General features: G+C 44.8%; 1 protein-coding gene across 6 annotated transcripts in view; it reads left to right on the top strand.

Annotated features, from left to right (window-relative positions):
• Window positions 1-23,063, top strand: part of Spata13 (spermatogenesis associated 13) — a 71,306-nt gene that overhangs the window by 30,294 nt on the left and 17,949 nt on the right. For 5 of the 6 annotated variants that reach the window (XM_010607464.3, XM_019205043.2, XM_033760030.1 and 2 more), the window contains one exon: window positions 21,440-21,576. In XM_010607464.3, coding sequence (XP_010605766.1) covers window positions 21,440-21,576 — 137 coding nt within the window. Of the gene's footprint in view, window positions 1-8,306; window positions 8,471-21,439; window positions 21,577-23,063 lie in introns of those variants that run through there. The other variant, XM_019205046.2, reaches the window with a different exon arrangement.

Below are 23,063 nucleotides of genomic sequence, written 5' to 3'. Positions count from 1 at the left end.
AAAGACCTGTTGTAAAGATACAAGATCCCAATGATGAATGTAACTGTACTGTATACCTAAAATGTACCAATAAACTCAATGAGAAAAAAAAATAAAAATAAAAACAGGTTCTGTGGTGATAAGGCACAAGATGGGTGGTGAGAGATTAATTAATTTGATTGCAACAATCATGTAATATATACTTACTTATATCAAATCTCCATGTTTTGAATGTATGTGATAAGTAACAAAATCAGGATGGATAAGAATTGGCAGTTTGGAAAAGTAGCAAAGTCAAGGAATCTAGTTCTCAAATTGCCTGGCTTTGTTGCTTTACCTTAAAAGCCAAACCTAGAAGCTGGGCACGGTGGCACACTTCTATGGTCTGAGCACTTGGAAGGCTGAGCAGAACTGCAGTAAATTCAAGGCCAGTTTGGGCTACATAGGGAAAGCATATCTCAAAAAAAAAACAAAAAACAAAAAACGCAGACCTGGAAATCTTAACTGATGCATTATAGACATGGATAAGAGAGTGCAAGCAAAAAATACAGAATTCCAACTAGATGGCCATGCAGGAGCCCGGGTCCTGTACCATGAAGATGAATAGTTTAAATAGTGGTTCATCTGAGTTAAAGTGCTTATGGCATGAACACATGGGTGGATGTGGTTCTTTGGTTTAGGACTTTCAGGTATCAGGATGGTTCCTGCAGGGTAGTGAGAGTTGGGCCAGTGCTGATGAGGTGGAGGGGCCCAGAAGCTGTCTAGAGTGGAGATCTGTCTAGAAGGAGCCTGGGGCAACCAGGAAACGCTGAAGGGTTTTCTGTAGGGTGAGGATAGCAGGTTTGTGTTTTAGAGATCATTAATTGTGGGAGGAGGGGAGGAGTCCATTGCTTAAAGGAGTGGCCACAGAGCCTTCTACCAGGAAAATAACACCTTCCAGAGGAAATGGAAGAGCCTGGAATCCTAGTGCGCTGCCAGGATGTTCTCAGTGAGGGAGGAATCCTCACTGACTCTGGGACCTGGATGGTAGGAAGCACAGGAGAGCATGTAGGCACCCTACCCTAAGGCTTTGGTGAGAGAAAAGGAGACCCCATGGCTGTAAGGATTTGGGAGTCACAGGTGGGAGTAGGATCTGCGGCACTGCTATGTGTATCAAAATTTGAGGACCAGTGAAGAAAAGTCATTTCACAAAGAAGATAGAAGACAACAGCCAGACTGGTAAGTGGAGTCCTAAAGGGAGGGTGCAGTAGTTGACGGTGCATGTGACAGCCAGGTAGTGCGTCCTGTGGTCCCAGTTCCTCTGGTGGCTGAGGCGGGAGGATGCTTGTGAACCTGAGCAGGAGACAGTCTGTCTCACAGCAAGATTCCGTCTGCAGAAGGGCAGGGTCCAGAGTGAAAAACAGCCCTGGGCTTCAGAGGCCTGAAGGAGAATGGTGATCTTGATGAAAGCTTGGGTTCAGATCGGGCAGGGCTAATAGTGTGAAGGTGTGAGAAGGGTCAAGACTGTAGGATTGAAGTATTTCATCTACTTTGCTTAATCTGAGTCAATGGCTTTGTAATTTTAAAAATATTCTGTAAGTGATAAGGATTAATTTAAAATGATTTGTTAGGTTACCAAATTAAAAATTGTTTTAGCCTTCCAGTATCTGAAAGCTCCTTAATACAAATGTTGAGGCATTACATCATAATTCTAAATCAAGGAATGGAACCTTCTGATATATATGTAACATTACTACTTCTTTGTTTTGTTGCTTTTGGGAAAGAGTCTTGCTGTGTTGCTTGGGCTGGCCTCAAACTCCAGATCCTCCTGTGTCAATCTCCTAAGTGTGAGGATTATGTCTCCATGGCCAGTTGTAACATTACTATTTCTACTAAACCATTTAGTAAGAATTAACACAGGCACTTTTATACATTTGAGAGGGAGAGGGTGTTTGAGGTGTAAGTGTGGGTGGGAGTGTGGGAGCATACTTGACACACACACATATGTGCCTGTGATACCTTTGTGATTGTTTGTTTGGGACAGGGTCTCACAATATAGTCCAGGTTGGCGCTGGACTCACTGTGTAGCCCAGGGAGCCTCCACTTGGTGGCGATCCTCCCGCCTCAGCCCCCTGCACCACCATGCTCAACTTCTTTGCACTGATTTTAAGCATGCTCTAAAGCCTTTTCTCTTGTTATTTGGATTGCCTTCTTGCTTCTGCATTTTATTCAGATCACATTATAAAATCAGCTCCTGGGAAAGCTGGTTGAAATGTTGGTGGGCCAGGGCTTTGATTGTTAGATGTGAACTCACATGCTTTGCCTGGTTCCTTCCTCCTTTCCCACCCCACTTTAAATTCTAATACCAAGGGATTTCAGGTGTTGCTCTTTCTTTATAAAACAGTGAATCAGTTTATTATCTGTGGGCCAGTGTTTGCAGTAAGAGAGTTTTCCTGACTGCTCAGACAGAGCACAGTAAAATCACCCTGTTGTGATCCACGTAAGATAGCATGGATTCCACAGAGCCTGTGGAATTTAGAAATTATGAAGGCTTTGACTACAGGAACAGAGATTACTGACAGGGACGTAGCTGCCTGAAGCCATATTGCCTGCCATTCTTGGAGATTACATTAATGCCAGTAGCAGTTCTCTCAGCTGGTATTTCATTCCTTATTGATGCCTGCAGTCAAGGTTTATAGGAGGAAACATAGTGTTCTCGCTCCTGACTCAGAAAAACACGATGAAAGTACTGTATTTTACATTTTTCTAGCAAACTGATGAAATTTCATCCTCTAGGTGAAAATGTTCTCTGTTCTAAAATTTGAATTTATTCTACAGTTGGATTTATGCTAGAGTTTAAAATAAAAATTCTTAAAACTATTATGAGATAATTACCCAAAAAATGGTAATGGGTGTATTTTTTGTTTGTTTGGGTTTTTGTTGTTGTTCTTGTTTTTGAGACAAGGTCTTGCTGTGTAGTCAAGGCTTGAACTCACTATGTAGCCTAGGCTGGCCTCAAACTTGTGTCCATCCTCCTGCCTCAGTTTACTGAGCGCTGGAATTAGGTATGCACCATCATGCACAGCAGAACATGGGTTTTTTTAAATGAGAAAAAAGAATATTAACCATCAGAGGGAGGACAGTGGAGTCTAGTCACCTGTCAGATGACCACCCAGGCCAGTGCTTTGCACCTGTTGCTGGCCTTATCTTGCAGACAGGAAATTGAGGCCTGAAAGTATTTAGCAATGTACCTATCTCAGCTGAGCATGACTGAGGTTGTAGAATGTGGCACTGGCATGCAAACCAGATCAGACAGAGTGTCTTAACTCTAGACTGGTAAAGAGGCAGGGACATATGCAAGGTCTACGAGGCCTCAGAAGATGAAAGGTGCGCTTGTGCTCCCAGAGGACAGGAAGCAGTGGCCTTTGAGTGGAGAGTGTTTTAGAGGGCAGTTTATACTTGCCTCTGCCCTCGTCCAGGTTCTAGTCAGTGCCTGTGTGGCACGTTTGGAGCAGTTCTTGGAGAATGCAGGCTATGGAAAGGGATACAGTGGGAATTAAGCTGCTGAGCACAGGTTTCCCATGAATGGTCTTAGGCATACAGGTCTTAGGCATATGGTCTGGCTTTGAAGGCACGGAGATAGGCACTGCCCTCATCACTGTCTGCAAGTGAGCGCTGGCAGTTGTCATGCTCATTCTTGGAACTCTGGCTACATTTCCCACATGTTGTGATTGGCCTGGCCTCCTGTGGTGAAGAGCCAGAGTGAGTCCTAGACCCAGTTTGCTATGGAGGCTGTGTGCTCACAAATGCTGTGCACTGTGTTCTTTTGGTGCTGGGAACTGAGCCAGGACCTCAAGCATGCTAATAAACATGGGCTTCAGCACTGAGCTGCATTCCCCACCGGTGTTATGTTCTATAGAATAGTACTTGTCGTTTGTGGGGTTTTTTTTTTTTTTTTTTTTTACTTCTGAAGATTAAACCCAGGGCCTCATACATGATAGGCAAGCATTCTACCAAACTACATCCCAAGCCCTTTTGATTTTAAGGGAGGGTCTTGCTAAGTTGCCCAGGCTGGCCTCCAAGTTGCTAATGCCTCTGCAGGCCATTTACCACCATACCCCGTGATGTCAATTGTCCTTTAAATTTCTTTGAAAACCTCCATCCCTGTGACCTGAAGATTAATAATAATGCCTGCCTTTAATTCATTCAGAATTGGGTCACCTGGGTATTCAGTAATTTATGTTAATGTGTTAATGCGAGAGGGAACATTGGTCAGAATGACTGATAGCAGGTATAAAAAAGTATTTCCTGTCACCAAATCTCCCTCACAGTTTGGAAACCATAGTCCCTTGCTGGCTGTGGGAGGTGGCCAGGGTCTGAAGGTCTGGTATGTTTATCTTGGTTATGGGCCTTGTTGACCATGTAGGAATTAGACTGTGCTGCATCCCAGCCAGTGGCAACCAGCGGTGGGGCACCCCTTGCTTCTCAGCTGAACCGGCACCCACACTTTAGCTCATTTTGTAAAGTCAGTAGCACTACTCCGTCCTTCAGGCCTCCACTGCACAGGCCATATGTGATCCCAGTAGGGATGTGACATCCCTAGGGTATTTTTAGATCTCTGAGCCTTGATGGAACTGGTTGCTAAATATTTATCCAGAGGTAAGTATCCAGTTGCTAAGTATTTATCTTTCTGCATGTAATCAGAAGGTGGTCAATATAAGAAAATATTGCATGCACTGAGCCCAGTGTGGAGACCTATGCCTGTAACCCTAGTGCTCTGGGAAGCTGAGGGAGAATTTCAAGTTCAATCCTAGCCTGGGCAATTTAACAATTTAGTAAGACCCTGTCTAAAGATTAAAAACATTTTTTTAATAAGCTAGGGATGTAGCTCAGTACAAAGACCCTTGGTTTCAATCCCCAGTACCACAAAGTAAAAGCAAATATGTACCATAACTAGATACCAGGAATTCAGAGCTAGAAGGAACCTTAGCAACCACCTAGCCAATCTTGGGAATCTTGTACGTAAATATATATGGGTCTGGGCCACTCTGCTTCCTGCCATGGGTGTAATGCCTCTGGTGAGTTCTTTCTGTGATGCTGGTAGTCAGTGCTGGACTTTAAAGTACTTTATGGTATAAAGTATATAGTACTTCATAGTCCTAGACACCTGGGTCTAGGACTCTCCAGGTGTCTCCTCCAAGGAATGGGTGAATTTGACAGAGGGGTTAGGACTTACCACTGTACTTAGCATTTTTATTGTGGTATTCTTACTGTTTTTGTAAGTGTGGGTTCTAATCACTGACCATTGTTTGAAAATCTAAACATCAAACCTTCTGTTTCTACTTTAGCAGTGGCTTCTTCCAAAAATATTTTAGAAGGGCTGCTGGGTAAGCATCCTTTGAGAAGATGCCTCACTTAAATGCAGTTTCTGTTTATTTTCCTTTTTCCTCCTTTATAGTGACTGTATGGTAAAATCAGTTCATACAGTAGATGCCTCTGGTCTAAGGACCTACATTTCCGAGCTCCTGATGGTGCCTGACCCATGTCTGGGGTTAGAATTACTTGGGAAAGGGTAGCTGCCCTGTGTCTGCCCCCTGTGCAGAACGACAGCAGCCAGGACAGAGGACACATGCAATTTTTCTTTGTGAAAACTAGCAATTTTCCGGAAAGTGCTAGATTTTCCTTGCTTTCCACTGGAGCACGGGCTTAATTAGACTGGCTGCCCATTAACATAACTCTTGCTTGTTGCTGTCTTGCCTCTCCACACTCAGCATCTTACCCCACACACTGTGGAGCAGGCCACCGTGCCTCAGCAGGCTCCCTGAGTGTGTTGCTCAGGAGCATGCACAGCCAAAGTCACCTAGCATGACCGGGCTCCTCTGCCTGTGCATCAGGATGAGTGGAGGTCCTGGGGAGGTGAATTCAGAGTCTGTGGAGCTGGGTCCAGAGTCTTTAATCTGGCTGGCTTCTTCGCCAGGCCAGGCTGCAGGACACTTTCTTGGGATAATAGTAAATATTGTAGTTTAAAGAAAAAAAAAAAAAAAGCTCTGTGGTCAAATGAGATTGGGAAGTTCTGTGTCAAATAAGATCATGCGCCATCTGGACTTATTAGGCCTGAAATTACTGATGTCCCCTGTGGATGTCTAAGAAGTAGACACTGTACACAGCAGTTTTTCAGACTTGGCCATAGAACATTCTTTGTACTAGTGTTCCATGAGGCAAAGTTGGTGAACTTTTACATCATAGCCTGGCTGAGTAGCTACAGATGTGGAATCCTCCTGACTCAGCCTCCCAGAGTGCTGAGATTATAGGTGTGTGCCAACAGGCCCAGCCTGTGTTTCACTGTTATTCTGTGTGTGTGTGTGTGTGTGTGTTAAGAAATCTGGAGACTGAGTCAGGAAGACTTCCACAAGTTCAAGGCCAGCCTGAATTACATAGTGAGACCCTGTCTCAAAAAAGGAAAGAAAACCAGCCTGTAGGCTAGGAAGTCCAGTGTCAAGGTGCCAGCATCTGCTTGGTAAGGTCTTTATAACGTGGTAGAGGTTATCATTGTGAGAGCCAAAGAGTATCAGAGTTTTTGTTGTTGTTATTTGTTTTTTTGACAGAGGTTCTCCCTGTATAGCTCACACTGGCCTCAAATTCACTATGTATTCCAAGCTGGCACTGAACTCATGGCTGTCCTCCTGCCTCAGCCTCCTGAGTGCTGGAATTACGAGCCTGCACCATTACTGAGTTCCCTGGGAAATTTTGCTTAGATGGATTCAAGAATAGGGTGCAACATTTCAGTAGAAATAGATGCACATATTTGGAGGTTAGAAAAGCTTGCAACAAAGTATTGCAGTCAATGTGAGCATTATAACTAATCCTGCAAGTTTCAGTTCTGAGTTGGTGCTAAGATTCTACTTGAATTTATTGATCTTGTTATTTACTGTACTGAGAACCCACCTGTGTTAGTTACTTTTCCCTTGTTGCTTAGACAAAATACCTGACACCCAAAGTTAGCTTGCAGCTTGTAGAGGTTTCAGTCTGTAATCAGCTGGCTCCAAGGCAGAGTGGCACATGGCAGAGGGGCAACAGTTCATGGTGGTGGAAGACAAAAAGCAACAAGGGACCTTAACAGTGTCTTTCTGCCCCTTATATCTTATTAAAACTGTTTAGGACAGTTAGGACTCACACCCTTAATCCTAGTGCCCTCAGACCTAGCCCTACCATGAGTCACTCATACCCTCTAGATTCAGCCTCCTCTGAAAATTCATGAGGCTTTGTGGGGGACATCTAAACACAAGCCATAGCACCAACCCAGGACCTGGAATGTGGCAGGCAAGGGCTGTAGCCCTAGAGCCACTCCACACACACCCTGCTGCTATGATTTCCGTGGGAGATGGTACGTTCCTGGGGACCATAGTCCCGAGCAGTGCAGCAGCACAACAGCTAGCATGTACTTGTGCACCAGAAGTGCCAGTGCTGTTCTAAACGCTTGGTGGCGCATTCTCGGATGGATGGCTGAGAACTGTGGGTGATCGGGAGCTCCCACTGTGCAGATGAGGAAGCCAAGCCAGCCTCCTAGGGCAGACTTTCCTCCTTTGGGAGTGGTAGAGCTGTTAGGTGTGGTGTGGTGCAGCACATTCTGCACACAAGCTCCTCACAGGGAAAGCGTGACCGTGTGACCACGGCTTTGCAAACATCATCTCATCCAGAAAGTTTAAAAGGCAGTGACTTTCTGTGGTAAAGAAACAGAAGAAAGCACTTTGTAAATGGTAGTGTCACAGTATGAAAGGCATGCTTACTGTAGGGTATTTAGGAAATCAGAAAGCTAGAGAAAATACAAACCTGTAATATAAACCAAAGAGGACTTCCTCTTACAACAAATATATTGTATATAGCAACATTTCTGCAAATTACTTTCCATAGCATGAGTACACACACATTTATTTACATGTATATCTTTTAAACAAAAAGCCCTCATTGAAAGAGAGCTCATAAATTTACAGTTAGCATAATGTGAATCATAACTCAAATTTTTGTCATACCACACTGTGAAATCTCAACTGCGTTTTTGAACTAAGCGACCCCTGTGCTTTTCTCTCATGAAGCCTTTGGAAAAGCTCTTGGAGAGTCCAACTCAGCTTCTAAGGCTGTTGTTAGAGTAGCCAGCGCACATCCACTGAGTGTGCATACTGGATCCTCCTCCCTGCCCCGCCAGGCGTGAGCGTGTTGCGTGTGGGGTGCAGGCTTTGCTGTGTAGAGTTTCCTCCTAGGAGTCCCACTCGCCTCGTCACACAGGGCTCACTGTCAGCTTCTGGGCAGACTCTGGCTGGGATGCACAGAGCGCTGAGGCAGTGAATAAGCGATTTCTGCAGTTCCCGAGCAGCCAGCCTGGCTGCCCTCGGTGTGGCACTGGGGCCAGGTTCCTTGGGGGCTGCTGAGCTTTGAACGTTGCTATTTTCAGGCACAAGGATGGTCGCTCGAGGGGAGATAGCTAAATTCTGGAGTCTGGAAAGCCTGCACATGGGTATGTAAGCCAAATGCTGGGTCTTCTTCGGCTAGCATCGCTGACTCGACTCTCCTTCCTTGTCCTTTTCCGATCAGGTGTCAGTATATCAGGAAAAGCTCATTCCTCCCAGAAAAGGGTGCTCAGGAAAGCTGTGGACATAGCCCACAAAAGAGTTGATTCTGCTCATGGCACAATAGTGTGAAAGAGAACATAGGGAAGATCAAGTATGGACTTGGTGTATGTGTGGGAGGCAGGTATTTGGGATAAGTCCAGTGCCTTCTCAGAGAGCTATATCAGCTCTTTTTATTTACTTACTTTGGTTTTTTTTTTTTGAGACAATTTCAATAAGTGGGCTTGGACCTGTGATCCTTCTGCTTCAGCCTCCTAGAGTGCTGGGATTATAGTCGTAGGTTGCCATCCTGGCTTGGATTAAAAGTAGTAAGGTCTGGTTTTTGCTTATATTTTATTCAAGAGTTTATTGTTGGAATATATAAAGTGTTCCTAGCTAATTTAAGAGAACTAGAGTTGAAGACTGTAAAATGATTGTTCAAAAGTGCTGTTCACTCTTTTCAAAACTGGTACTACCTAGTATCTGGTTATTTCATTGTGACTTACCTCATCTTTACTTTTTAATACTTTTGTGAGTATTGTCATGAGACTACCTTCTATTTAACTGTGAAAGGAATGTCACACACTCATGTTAGCAAGTCATATATTCTTAAAAGAGAAAAAAACACTTCACAGGAAAAATTTGCCTTGCTGCTTGTACATGGACACAGTGGGAAACTTTGAGCAACAGATCTTGTCCCTGCTTTTGCCTGAGATGGAGGGCAGTGACTGGACGGGATGAATGGGAATCGTGGGTGACAGCTGGCAGACAGCCGGGGGCCTTGTCAGCGCAATCCTGTTTGTGTTGTGCTTTCTTCCTTGCTTTGATTGGTTTCTGAGCTGCTGAGATGAGACGGCGATGTGGTTATGGCCTTTATATCTCTGGCCGATTGTCAGAACAAGAGTGGTTTGTGTTCCGCTGCAGTAGCCGAAACTCACATACAGGAAACCAGTTGCCCGCTCCCCCGGTTTCTGTATTGAGGAATAGGCTTGGCTTTACAGCAGCCACGCTGTCACTTGAGTGATGGCTCAGTAGTGCCACAGTCTGACAGGGTACTCACTCCTGGTATGGCCCAGCAGAGGGAGTGAGTTGCCCAGGACGGACGACGGGGATGCTGTCCCTCACCGTCCTGCTGCATTCCTCTCTCCTGAGGAATGGTCATTATCCTTCCTCTCTCCCATTCTCAGCCCTGAGGCCAAGGAGGGGCCTGGCACAAGTGCAGTTCTGAGAGGGATGCACCCTCCACATTGCCAAAGACTCACAGCCCACTGGGCATGGTGGCACACTCCTACCATCCCAGCACTTGCACAGCTGAAGCAAGATCACCTCAAGTTCAAGGCCAGCCTGAACTACATAGTAAGACCCTGGCTCAAAAAAGCAAATACCTGCAGCCCACCTCCACCTCTATCAGAGGCTTATCCTTGGGGCACCTCACACTGAAGAGCTCAGTGACCCCTACTTCTATACCACAGCGCCATCATCCCTGTGGGTGAGCTGAACCTCCTTGGGGTGACCTGGCTGTGAGGAGCTAATAGCCATCTCCCCTCCCATGCTGAGAGTCCCAAGTATGTAGTCTGGCCCCTGTGAGGTAAAATGACAGGAAGCCAGTTTCTTCCTGGATGAGCAAATGGTAATCTAGGATGCTTGTGCAGCTCAGAAGAGATCTGTTGTGCACAGTGAGGGGCTTACTGGTGGATCCAGTGGACCTGGCTGGCTCCTGCGTACTCATCCAGTCAGCCAACTGGCCATGAGGCACTTACTGGGAGTTGGGAGGAGCAGTGAGGCGCTGCCTGCTAGCAAAAATGAAGGCATAGCACAGTCCTCGGGTGTCAGTGAGAATAGATGGGTGGGAGAAGCTACTGTTGCAGCTAGAAGCCCAGGGTGGAACAGCAGCCAGCTGAAGAGTGAAAACCGCCCCATATACAAGCCAGAGGTAACACTGGGGGCTCAGCATCAGGAAGTCCCAGCTCTAAACTGGGCTGCCCAGAGCTCCTATCCAAATCTCTTCCCCCTGCAGAATCCTCAAGTCTCATTTTACAGGTGTGCACAGTCAGGCTGTTTTTTTAAGGGATCCCCAACATAAGACATTCTAGAATAAGCATTGATTTTAAATTGAAAGGGGGAAATTATTCACTGACGGTTTATTTGCTTAAATTAAAAACATCTTAAATCATTTGTAGGAAAAAAAATCAATTTTCAGGGGTTTGGAATAAGTTAAGCTTCTGATAGAAAATACTGCTCTCATCTCTGCACAGCCATAGACAGCATGGCCCCAAGTTGAATGCCAGGTAAAACTATGTATATTGGAAGACTTTATTTTTAAAGGATTCTTAAAGCTAGATGGGGTGGTACATACTTGTAATCTTAGCACTCCGGAAGGCAGAGGCAGAAGAATTGCAAGTTTGAGCCCAGCCTGGCCAATTTAGCAACTTAGTCCCTATCTCAAGATGAAAAAAAGGACTTGGGATGTAGTTCAGTGTGAGAGCCCTGGGTTCAATCCCCAGCAATGCACACAAGAAAGGAAAAAAAAAAAAAAGCTCTTAGACCTTATAGAAGGTTATCAGTGAAAGCTAGCATGTCCATTTTTAGGGGCCTTTTTTATTTTATTGTTGTTCAGTATGTTCAAAAAATTCAGAAGTGCTATTCATGAAAAATGGCCTAAGTGTAGATTTGACATGGTGATTTGTGACAGGAGTGTTTTACACTCTAGAGTCTGAAGAAGATGTCATGCTTTGAGGCAGCGTGCATGGACGGGGAGGCTACTGATACGCAGAGCCAGACTCATGGACAGCTGACTTTGCTAACTAGAGTGCACATGTGACAGTTATTTTAGAACTTAGAAGATGGAGATTGTTACTGCAGGGGGTCAGCGATAGGGAGGAGAGCTGAAAGCCCACGGACTCCATCACTGAGATGTGACCACTGCCTTTTTTAAAGAAGGATTCGAAATTCAGTTTACTGTTTTAGGAGGGAAGCTTGTCCCAGGGACAGAGAGAAAGCTTTTTCCCTTCTTTCTGAACAGGGTCCATTTGGTGATGCCAAATGCCTAAAGCAGAGCTCTCCCGAGTAGTCAGAGTCCTTTGCCCTGACTTTGTAGCTTGCTGTATGAGCAGGCAACAAAAGTATACTTCCAACAGGAAAGGAGGCGCACCTTGTGTCAGGTAAGCTTAAGCACAAGTCCACTGGGTCCCACGTTTTGCCAGGTGTCCAACTTGTTTGGGGAAATCTGCTGAAAACAAATTATCAGCAAATCCCCCACTCCAACCCTAGTTCAGGCCCTGAGGAGGATAGAGTCTTTATTTTTCTGAACATTTCCTGTGTGATTGGGAGCCATAGCCCTGGGTGTCTAGGAGCCCCGAGGAGGAGTGGACAATGTGGCACCGTCCCTCTGTGCATCTCAGTGGGTGAGGGGTTTGGCCCACGGTCCCAGTCCCTAGAGCAGCAGCCTTCTACAGCACTTGGTACTCTGAGCACAGCTGCCCTCCTCTGCGGTTGTTTCTGCTTTTGAGATGGGAAACCAGCAGGGCTTCCGCCCTGAGGAAGTCAGAGTCATCCGCAGGAGGTTTTCTGAGATATGTGTTATAACAGATTATTCTAAGCATGGGAATTTCCCCTGAACTCAGGGAGGGGAAACTCCGCAGAGTGGCTGTTGGCTGGGAAAGGGTGCTGTCATTAGCCAGTGTGAGGGAGGACCTGGCCTCCCTTCTTGGATGCAGTTCACAGCTGGCTGATTCAGCCCGGCCCTGGTTGTGAAGCTGAGCACTCTTGGGTTGCTGCTCACTTTCCATTGATTTAATAACCCATCCACTCTGTCATTGCCCCTCAGACACCCTACATAGACAGCCCAAGGCTGGGCATTTTCCTCACTGAGAAAGCAAAGCCTTCTTCTCCCGACAGCCTTGAGACTCCATCCAAGGTGGTGGTGGTGGTGGGTGTTACATGCAAGAATATGTGCTTGTACGTATGCTAGAGATAGAATGTCCCACTGAGCGACCTCCCCATACTTTTTTTATTCTGACACAGGGTCTTGCCAAGTCACTAAAAGGCTCAGGCTGGGCTCTAACTTGTGATCCATCCTCCTGCATTAGCCCCTCAGAGTGCTAGGATTATAGGTGTGTACCACCGCACTTGGATCAAGCCAGTGCTTTTAAAAGCTATGTCTCAAAATGTGCAAAACTAAGCCAAATGGGAAAGAGACCTGTTGTTTGTCCTGGGAGGGTGGGAGGGATTACCAGGCCATAGGCCTGTTGTTAATTTATGCAAATAGGAATTTGTTAGAAAATGCAGTGCTCCATTGTTGGTGCTGTTTGATATTTCCTGTGTCAGAATTCACGTTTAAAATCAGTTGTCAGCTGCTGTGACAGTTTCCACAAACATACAGACAGAAGAATGTTGTTTTCCTGAGGAGTATAGCAGCTGTTTGTTGTAGGCTATGGGAGGGTCTTCATATCTTCTCTATTGTACTTGTACCAGTCCCATGACCCAAAGAAGGGCACATCCCATGTGGATACCACAGTGTGCTCTGTATGTGATCTTGAGCCCATATCTGGCCAGGGCTGGAAATATGACCTGCAGATTCTCCTCACGGGGAAGCTGCAGCCTGGACTATTTATTGGTCCTTCTTCTAGCAGAGAAACAGATTTGTAAGGGACAGAGACATTTACAAGCTAACCCTCAGGATGCTGCCCTGGGAAAGACAAAGTAGAGCAGGGCCCATGGTTCCTAGAAGGAGCACAGTGCTCAGCACAACAGGGACAGCACCTGCAGGAGTCACGGCTGGCCATGGTTACCAGGCAGGAGGGAGTACATGACACACTCAGACTTGGCAATACTCTGCAGGAAGGACAGGCCTCAGCATGTGCTCACACCGGATAGTGGAGCTTTGGAAGATACGGGTCACATCTTCCCTGACGTGGCTGGAGGTTTACGAAGAGCTGTGCAAGAGAACACTCTGGGTACACTCATGTTAATGAGACCTGGGAATTTAGGGTTTGAAAGGTTCATTATGGAGCGGCCTAGTTGGCCACATTTACAAAATCATTTTTAAAATGGCTTCTCACTGGGAGAGGTGGTTGTGCATACCTGTAATTGTAGTACTTGTACTTGGGAGGCTGAGACAGGATTGCAAATTCAAAGCCAGTGTGGGAAACTTAGAAGACCTATCTCAAAAATGAAAAATAAAAAGCATTATGATGAAGTTCAGTGCAAAGCTCTGGGTTCAATCCCTAGTACCGTTTAAACCACCAACCTAGAAAAGGAAGAAATAGGAAACTTTGTTAGGCACAGATACTGCATCAGAATAAAATACCTAAAATCCTTCTCATCTAAATACATATTGAAAAATTAAACTCTCTAAAGCACATTTAAATTGTAGGACAAACCGGGCATGGTGGCACACAGCTGTAATCCCAGCATTGGGGAGGCTGAGGCAGGAGGATCACTGCGAGTTTGGGACCAGTCTGAACTATGTAGCAATACCCTGTCTCAAAAAACAAACTAACAAAAATATGTATATGTGTTTGTGTGTCAGGAACACAAGGACTCATTAGTTTAGGAAGAACTTGAACTTAAGAATACACTTACGGTCATGAAAGGGAAAGCATTAAAACAGAAACTGCATCAGGTTACTGACAGGCCCTATTAGAATAGAGAACAGGGATAGGAAACAAAGCTCAACAGAGGACCAAAGATGAAATCAGTAATTATTGCTACTCTGCAGGGTGGTGTGCAAGTGCTGAAGTTCTGGCACTAACCTGTGTCTAATGTCTGCTCAGGAGTTACTGTCTTTTTACTAATAACAGAAGCACAGTAGGAGGAGCCAGGACCACCCACTGGGTAAGTGTTAGAGGCCGTGGGCAGACCCGTTTCCCTGCCTGCAGACTGGGTGCCCAACTTCAGTGCCCCTCATATAGTATTGCCAGGAGGATCGTATGAGCTGCTGAGCTAACAAGGCTTGAGCCAGTGTCTAGCACATGATAATTTCCCCATCAAAGAATATCTTGCATTTCTATTCAGTTTGCAGCACCAAGCTTCATGTGCCATCATTTCATTGGAGTCCACAGCAATCCAGCAACAATTTACTGTAGAGAATTTACAAACCATCCTGAAAGATGGGTGTTAATTTCCACATTCAACAGGTGTAAGAACTGAGAAGGGAACTCAATTAAGGTCTCACATTAAAAAAAAAAAAAAAAAAAAAAAAAAAAAAAAAAAAAAGTTGTGCAGCACCATCCTTTGGAGCCAGGTCCTTCAGACCCCACAGCCCTGCTGCAAGTCAGTATACCCTGCAGTCATACATCACTGGATGGGGCTGCTCTGAGAAGTGCATTGCTAGGCAGGTATCATTAGTACCTGCTGAAACCTGGAGACTATAGCCTGCTCTACATCTAGGCCATCACTCTTAGGCTGTAAACCTGTACACTATGTTGTGTTCTGAATTCTATGAGCAGATGTAACACAATGCAAGTATTTGTACAGTGAAAATATTTGGCGATAGGATTCTTCAATTTCATCATAATCTTATGACACCACTACCCTGTACTTGTCTAGTTACTATAGTACAATTAGAAATAAGTCACATTACAATTGCTGGGTTTAGGGAACTTTTATTCTAGACAGATAATGAATAGAATATATCAGATGGTGACAGTGCAATGTAGGAAAATGAACCAGGAAAGATAGCGGGATGAGGGAAAGAGCTGCAGTTTTAAATGGGTGGCCTGGAAATACTGTTTGGCAGAGGATGGTGGGTATACCTAGTGCTTGCGGCAGGACATGCAGGGCCATAGTAGAGTGGAGGGACAGAAGTGCACATGTCTGGGGAGGGCATTAGGACTCGGGCAGGGCCGAGGAGGCTGGTTTTGAGCAGAGGAGTGACACGTTCTGACTTGGGGCTGAAGCTGCTTTCGAGTCCTTGCTGGGTGGGTGGTCCTGGTGGATGGTTTGGGCTAGGGTGGTAGGTGGCAGAGGAGGGCCGCCTTCTGGAGGAAAGTGGAGTTAGGGCTGCTGTTGGTGAAGTGCACTGGGATGTGAAAGGCAGGGCAAGAATGACCTCTGAATCATAAAACATGTATACTTCTTCCCATTTAACAGGTTGGAAACCTGAAATTGAAAGAATGACTTGAAGCAAGGTCATTTAGCTAGAAAGATAGACTGGGACATGTATTTGCCTAGGTTTTTTTTTTTTTTTTACATAAGTATTATTTTTAATTAACACAATAACTGTGTCTATGAGAAGTTCATTGTACCTAAGTAGTCTTGCAATAGAAGACCTAGCCTTTCCTGTGCACACAGTGTATCTCCCACCTAGACCCCTGCCCACGCTCCCTCTCCCCAAGGTGGGGAGACTGAGCCACACGCTTGAACGCCTTGCTTCCGCAGCACTCAGTAAATGTTCATCTATGATATTGGGCTGTCATCAGCCTTTCTCTTGAGCCTGCTTGATCATCTGAGTAGTTTTGGCAGGAGCTTAGAGGTTCTGTTTCCCTATCCCTTGTAGAGTTAAACTCTTTTTCAGTGGGTTCACCTTCTCATTAGACTCCTGTAAATTGATCATTACTGCCTAGCCTTTTTTTCGTTTTTTGTTTTGTTTTGTTTTTCTTTACTGATTTTCACAGGAATGGCCAGATCAGATGGTGGAGTTCTTGCTGGGCAGATGTTGCCAAATGGTTCTTTGAGGTAGAAAGTGTTGTTCAAGGTCTTTGCTCTGGGTGGGAGGCCCAGTCACCTTTATTTTACTGAGCTTCTATTTTTTTTTTTTTTTTGGCACAGTCATGACTGAAATGTGATAAGTAGAATTGCGATTGGTACCAGGCCGTGTCAGATCATTGCTGGCTGAAGCCTGAAGATTCCTGTGGCTTTGGGTGTTTGTATACATCCTGTTCACCCAGGAGCACTGGAATATTTCAGATGTTCACCCACGTACTCATTCCCCAGGCCTCGTGTTGTGAGCAGCTGCTCCAAGGTTGGAGAAAGTTTGGTGCTGTCCCCTTTGTAGCCTATGATGTGCTCACACATGAAAAGAAGCATGCTTGCTTCTCCAAGGTGTCCTCCTGCAGCATCCCAAACACACTCCAGAAAAGAGCAGTAGTCTAGGTCATCTTGAATTCACCACATGCAAGCTCTCTGACCACAGCAGAGAAAGGAGAAGTTACTTTGAAAGAGAACGTGACTTACACTAGATGAGATCCAATATGTTCCTCAGACAGCAGCATCTGGCTTTTTTAAGGCCTCTTTACTAAGGTCTGCAGCAGCACCAGCCCTGGTCTCCCTGGGTTGGGGAGAGCCCCCTGAAAGAGACAGGGTCCTGGAAGGGGATGCACATCTGTGGCGCTGGCTTTCTGCTGCCCAGTTGCCTGCACATCCATCATTCTTCCTTCACCTGGGGACCAGACTTCAGTGTCCCTACCAGGGATGCACAATCCCTGGTAAACCGGAAAGAAGCCGGGTGCCACTTCTCTCTGTTCCTTGGCTGTGTACTCAGACCTCTGAACACAGCCTCCCTGCAACCTAGTCTCTTTTGCCCCAAGCCCTGACCTCTGAATGAAACTGGGCTGTGAACGGAGGGGAACTGGTGGTAAGAAGGTGCCCTGCACCATGGGTCAGAGCCCAGGACCCCAATTTAGTCCACACTAGAGTTCAAACTTGGTCACATTATTCTCAGTGCATACACGGCCACTGGTTTTTCAAGGTAAGTACACAGCGGAACACAGGTATATAGCCTTCTGTGCATAGCAGGCCCCCCCTGAGCTCACAGGAGGGGTCCAGAGAGAAGCCGACTGCAGCTAACCCCACAGTGTTTCCAAGTCAAGAGGTCTCCAGCTGCAGGTAAAGTAGGCCACAAACATGGGTGGTATGCAGACCTGTCTGGACTGGGTGCCACTGACCAAAGGGATGGGGCAGCTTATGGGTAAGCAGCTTGGGCCAGGCTGGGAAGCTTCAGCTGGCCAAGTGGCCCCTCAGTCACCATTTTGTCTTCCCACCATCTGCTTCAACACACTGCACGTCTGTGGTTTTCATCCTAATCACAGTCCTCTCTGTGCTGGTTGAGGAAAACCTAGGGCTGATGTACGTGATATACAGTCACACAAGTGCTTGTGACAGAGGTCACCATCCTCACTGCTGCCATCTTGGTCAGTATGTTTCGTTTTTTCAGTGTGAGGATTGGAGCTCTGTATGGCTGAAGCATTGAAGAAGGCAGGGCTGTGGCAGGTGAATGCAGTGGAGGCCCCGGGATGGCAGGGTCTGTGGAGCTCCTGGAACAAGGTCAATCCAGCTGAGACAGGCTGGGAATGGGAAGTGCATCTTGGAGCTATCCGAGTATGATATCTCAAAAAAAATATATAGTAGTATAGGCATGTACTAAGGGCAGAGTTAGAAACACACACTCAAGTCTTTGAAAAAGGCGAGGGCAGACAGAGTGCTATCTATGGCTCTCTCCATCCAGCCGTTCATTCTTCCTGCCACACTGGCCATTTCCTTTGACCTCCCTTTGTTAACCACCCCAGAAATTTGGGATTTTCTGAATCCTTACTACATCCCCTGGAGCTCCCAGCCTGAGCTGTACCTTAATAGTGTCCTTGGGCTCCAATCCGGCTGCCTTTCCCTGGTGCGCTGAGTCCCAGCTATGTTGAGGATGTTAAGAAGCTCAACACATACATGTTCTGTCACCTCATTATTAAAACAGAAACTTAGGACATGAAGCTCAGTGGTGGAGTCACTTGGTTGCAGTCCCCTGCCTACCACCGGGCAGGGCTGGAATTCAGCCCAGCGCTCTGTGACTCCAGTGCTCCTTGCTTCTGCAGCATCAGAGGACCTCTGCTCATAGCCTGTCGCCCCTTGACTCAGAATCTTACAAGAGCCCTGTGGGCTCCGCGGTGTGACCTCAGCCCAATCTTCCCAGCCTCATCTTCCAGTACCCAACCCTGGTACAACCTAAGTACAGACCCATGAGAGAATTTAGTTTATAAATTATGCACAGTAAGAGACTAACAACAATAATAACAATTATACCATACTGTAATAAATGTTACTCAAAACTAATGAATCGTTTATTTCTGAAACTTTCTATTAATACTTTTGGGCTAAGGGAACCCATGGATAATGAAGCCGCAGATGGAGGGGCCTCTATGCCCCTGTCCATGTGGCTTGTGCTTCACATGCCCCCAGTGTTTGCTGTTAACATGAGGAGTAGACAGCTACCCCTTCCATGAATCCATCCCCTGAGCTCTTTGCAGAAAAATCCTTTATCTATAAAAGGCCAGGGCCACTTCATGGGAACCTCACTCACTGTGCTTCCTGGTTTCCAGCTTGAGTCTTCAGAATGGGGTTCTATTACCTCTCACCAGAGTTCTTTCCATGTCCACTTGGGGAGGGAACTCTCTATCCTTTGTTTAGCCTATGTCCCCAGCGCACCTGGTAGTCATGGTGTTAGAGAAAATAGTGACACGCAGATTAGGGCTAAGCCAAACTCATCTCCACCTAGTGATAGATTGTTAGCACTATAGAGCGAGCAGGCCAGTTGCAAGAAAGAAAATGAATTCCAGAATGGCCAGGTGAAAGTGCTCTGCCAACATGATCCATAGTTAAAAGGTCTCTGTCAATTGAAGAGAATATAAGAAAATGGAAAGACATCCCTTGCTCCTGGGTAGGAAGAACCAATATAGTGAAATGGCCATACTTTCAAAACTGCTATATAGATGTAATGCAATCCCAATTGAAATCCCAATAGTATGTTTGACAGAACTAGAGAAAACAATCCAAAAATTCATTTGGAACCAGAAGAGATCTACAATAGCTAAAGCAATTCTAGGCAACAGGGACATGACAGGGGGTATCATAATCCCAATTTAAAACTATACTACAAGGCAGTATGATAAAAACAGCATGGTACTGGCAAAGAAACAGACCTGAGGATCAGTGGAATAGATTAGAAGATGCAGAAACAACTGTGGACATACTTAGAAACAACTGTGGACATACTTAACAACCTCATCTTTGACAAAGGAGCCAACCAGCCACACTGTAGGAAAGATAGCCCCTTTAATGGTGTCGGAAAATTGGATTTCTACTGCCAAAGAAACTAGACCCCTGTCTTTTACCATGCACTAAACTAAAATCGAAGTAGATTAAAGATTAAATATTAAAACAGAAAAACTAAACTTGCTGGAAGATAAATTAGGTAGCACTCTTAAAGACATCAAGATAGGAAAAGACTTTATGAACAAAACCTCAGTAGCACAGGAACTAGCACAAAGAATCACAACTTGGATTTCATCATATTAAAAAGCTTCTGCACTGCAAGAGAAACCACCAGCAGAGCTAAGAGACAATCTACAATGTGGGGAAAAATTTTATCACCTGTTCCTCACACAAAGGACTACTTTCTAGAATATATAAAGAACTTAAAAAAGTCAGACCCCCCCAAATTTAAAGACCCAATTAAAAAATGGGCAACTGAAATAAACATTACTTTCTCAGACAAACAAGTAAAAGTAGCAAATAAAAAAAATGTTCCACATCACTGGTCATTCAAGAGATGCAGATGAAAACAACACTGAGATTCTATCTCACCCCAGAAAGAATGGTTGCTGTCAAGAAATCAACCGATAACAAATGTTGGTGGTATTGTGGGGAGAAAAAAACCCTTCCCCATTGTTGGCAGGAGTGCAGACTGGTGCAACCACTGTAGAAATCAATGTGGGGATAACTCAAGGTACTAGGATTAGATGTCCCATTTGACCCAGCTATTCCTCTACTGGGTATCTTCCCAAAAGAATTAAAAGACTCATACCACAGCGATATATGTGCACCCATGTTCATAGCGGCACAGTTTGTAATAGCTAAAGCTTGGAAACAGCCCAAGTGCCCATCAACTGGAGACTGTATAAAGAAAATATGGGTTTTTTAATAAAATGGAGTACTACTCAGCTATAAAGAATGAGAAATTATAGAGACATTTATAACTAAGTGGATGCATATTGAGGTTATACTCTTAAGTGAAATAAATAAGACACATGTAAATATTGAATAGTTTCTCTGGTATGAGAAACTGAAAGTGTAAATAAAGATTAAGATGAATAATTGATAATGTGAAATAGGAAGAAAAGGTCTAAAGGGGTAGAGGAAGTGGGAAGGGTAGGGGAAAGGAAAAAATATGAGATAAAAAGTAAATGGAAACAAAGCTTTTACTGTGTCATTGCTAATCTGATAAGGAGAGTTGCAGCCCTTTTGTATGTGGACAAATCCTCCATGCAAAAAGAATAGCTACGTGTTTTCACCAGTGGATCATACTGTTGAGGCCCTTTGATTTTGGTGGTACTATTGACTTGTAGATGGAAGCAGGATATTTTTTAAAATGATTAAATTTTGCATTTTCTTTCCCGCGCATATTTTTTGTATTCCAGTGGGGGCACAAATTTCCCACTGAATCACAGGTAATTCACTGTACTTTAACTTAAAGTTACACCGTTAACAGTTCATTTTGAAATGGTCCCCGCTTCTCATGTGATGTAACATTTAACTCCATTTCCTCTTAACGTCAGCTGTTACCTGTGGATTAATGTCAGGGGAAATTGCCCAACAGTTCTTTAATCTGAGAGGGATAAAAATAATTCTTTTCTCTGGGGAGGGAGCATGTTATCAAAGGTCATTTGGTCTCATATAAAATCCCCTCTTTGAGGGATTGAGACAAGGAATGGTGGCCCACATCCCCAGGCCTGCCCCTCTTACTTTTAGATAGAGTGTCACTATGTTGCCAATGTGGGCTTCAAATTTGAGGATCCTCCTGCCTCATCCTTGGAGTGCCTGGGATACAGGCATACACTACCATGCCTTGCCTCTTAGCTGTCTTTTAAAACATGCCTTCTCTTTTTTCATAGTTTCTTCAGATGGAGGCACCGAGTCCTCTGGCTTAGTGGATGACAATGGCAGTGAGGAGGACTTCAGCTATGAAGAACTCTGTCAGGCCAACCCTCGATATCTACAGCCAGGAGGGGAGCAGCTGGCCATCAATGAGGTACTGGAACCCTATGTGACACCACTTGATTGGGCACCCAATTTTCAAGGGCCAGAGCCACTTGAGATACTGTGATTGAATTGTTTTGTTTTGTTTTGTTTTGTTTTATAAGCATATTTCAAATCCGAGAACCCTTGTAAGAACAGCACAGTGGTTTTCTGGCATTGTACAGGGAACTGTCTGGGATGAATCTTTCAAGCTACTGAAGTGTATCTTTATGGAATGAGAGCATCAGTCATTAGCATTCTGGGCTTATGTTTCATTTTATGAAATGCTCTCCCTTTCCTTTTGTTTTGTTTTGCTTTACGAGACAGTGTCTCACTATATAGTTCAGGCTTTTTTTGAACTCACTATGTAGCCCAATCTGGCCTTGAACTTGTGATGATCCTCCACCATGCCCAGCTCTCCCTTTCAGCTGTTCTGAGGTAAATGTTAACAGTTATCACCCACATTCCAATAAACAGCCCCAGGAGGAGATTAAACTGCATGCTGGTAAGTGCTAGTGCTGGAATTAACCGTGTATTTCTCACTCACAATTGGTATTCTTTCTCCCTGGCTGCAGCTGTAGCCTTTGTCATGGAAGTCTTTCTAGAAGGCATCTCCAGCTTGTTGTGTTCTTAAACAGAGCATGACTCTAGTGAGTTGGCACTCTACTGAGGTCACCAAGCATCACTGTGTCACATGGTACAAGTATAGATCCCTAAATGGAAAATCCAGAGTCCAAAATCTGAACTGTGTGAGCACCACCAAGACATTCAGAGCTTCAGATTTTAGGATTTTGCATTAAAAATGTTCAACTAGTAGAGTCTATGGAAATGTTCCTAAACCCAAAAAACTGAAATCTGAAATTCCTGATCCTGGTCATTTTAGATAAAAGATGTTGAGCCTGTGTCTGTGGGAGGTAAGAAAGTGTCAGTCATCTCTGTTCCTGAGCATGACAGACAGACCAGATGAGTTGTGTCTGCTCGTGATTTTCACCAGGATCATGCTGAGTTCTTTTTAGTTGCACTGAACTATGAAGTTAGATTCCAGGCTTATCCAAATTGGCAGTAGAGTGCAAATGACAGACTTTTGGTGAAGATGTGAGGAACATGCAGTCACATATGTGTGTAGTTAGTGTTAGGAGCGCTTGGCTATGTAACAGCTATTTTAGCTGGTCAGAAACCATTTTAAGGGCTGAGGATTTAGCTCAGTACCTGCCTTGCAAGTGCAAGGTCCTGAGTTTGATCCCCAGTACGGGAATAAAAAAACATTAGTGAATATTCCAAATATTCAAGTTTTTTAGTAACTAATCTGCTAAATGAGGTATGTATACAGTGTCCTTGATTAATGCTTCAGCTAATGCTTTTTTTAATTTTACCATGGTGTGAAAGCAACACTCATACATTCAGTAGAAGTCGCACTTTGAATTTTGAATTTTGTCCTTTCCAGGGCTAGCAACATAGAACAACCTTTCTGGTTTTTTTTGTTTTTTTTTTTTTTTTGGC

This window comes from Fukomys damarensis, unplaced genomic scaffold (assembly GCF_012274545.1).
Source record: "Fukomys damarensis isolate Sample0158 unplaced genomic scaffold, DMR_v1.0_HiC HiC_scaffold_38, whole genome shotgun sequence".
Taxonomy (NCBI): domain Eukaryota; kingdom Metazoa; phylum Chordata; class Mammalia; order Rodentia; family Bathyergidae; genus Fukomys; species Fukomys damarensis.
Note: the sequence above shows the minus strand (reverse complement) of the source record. Positions and strands in the feature narration are given on the sequence as shown.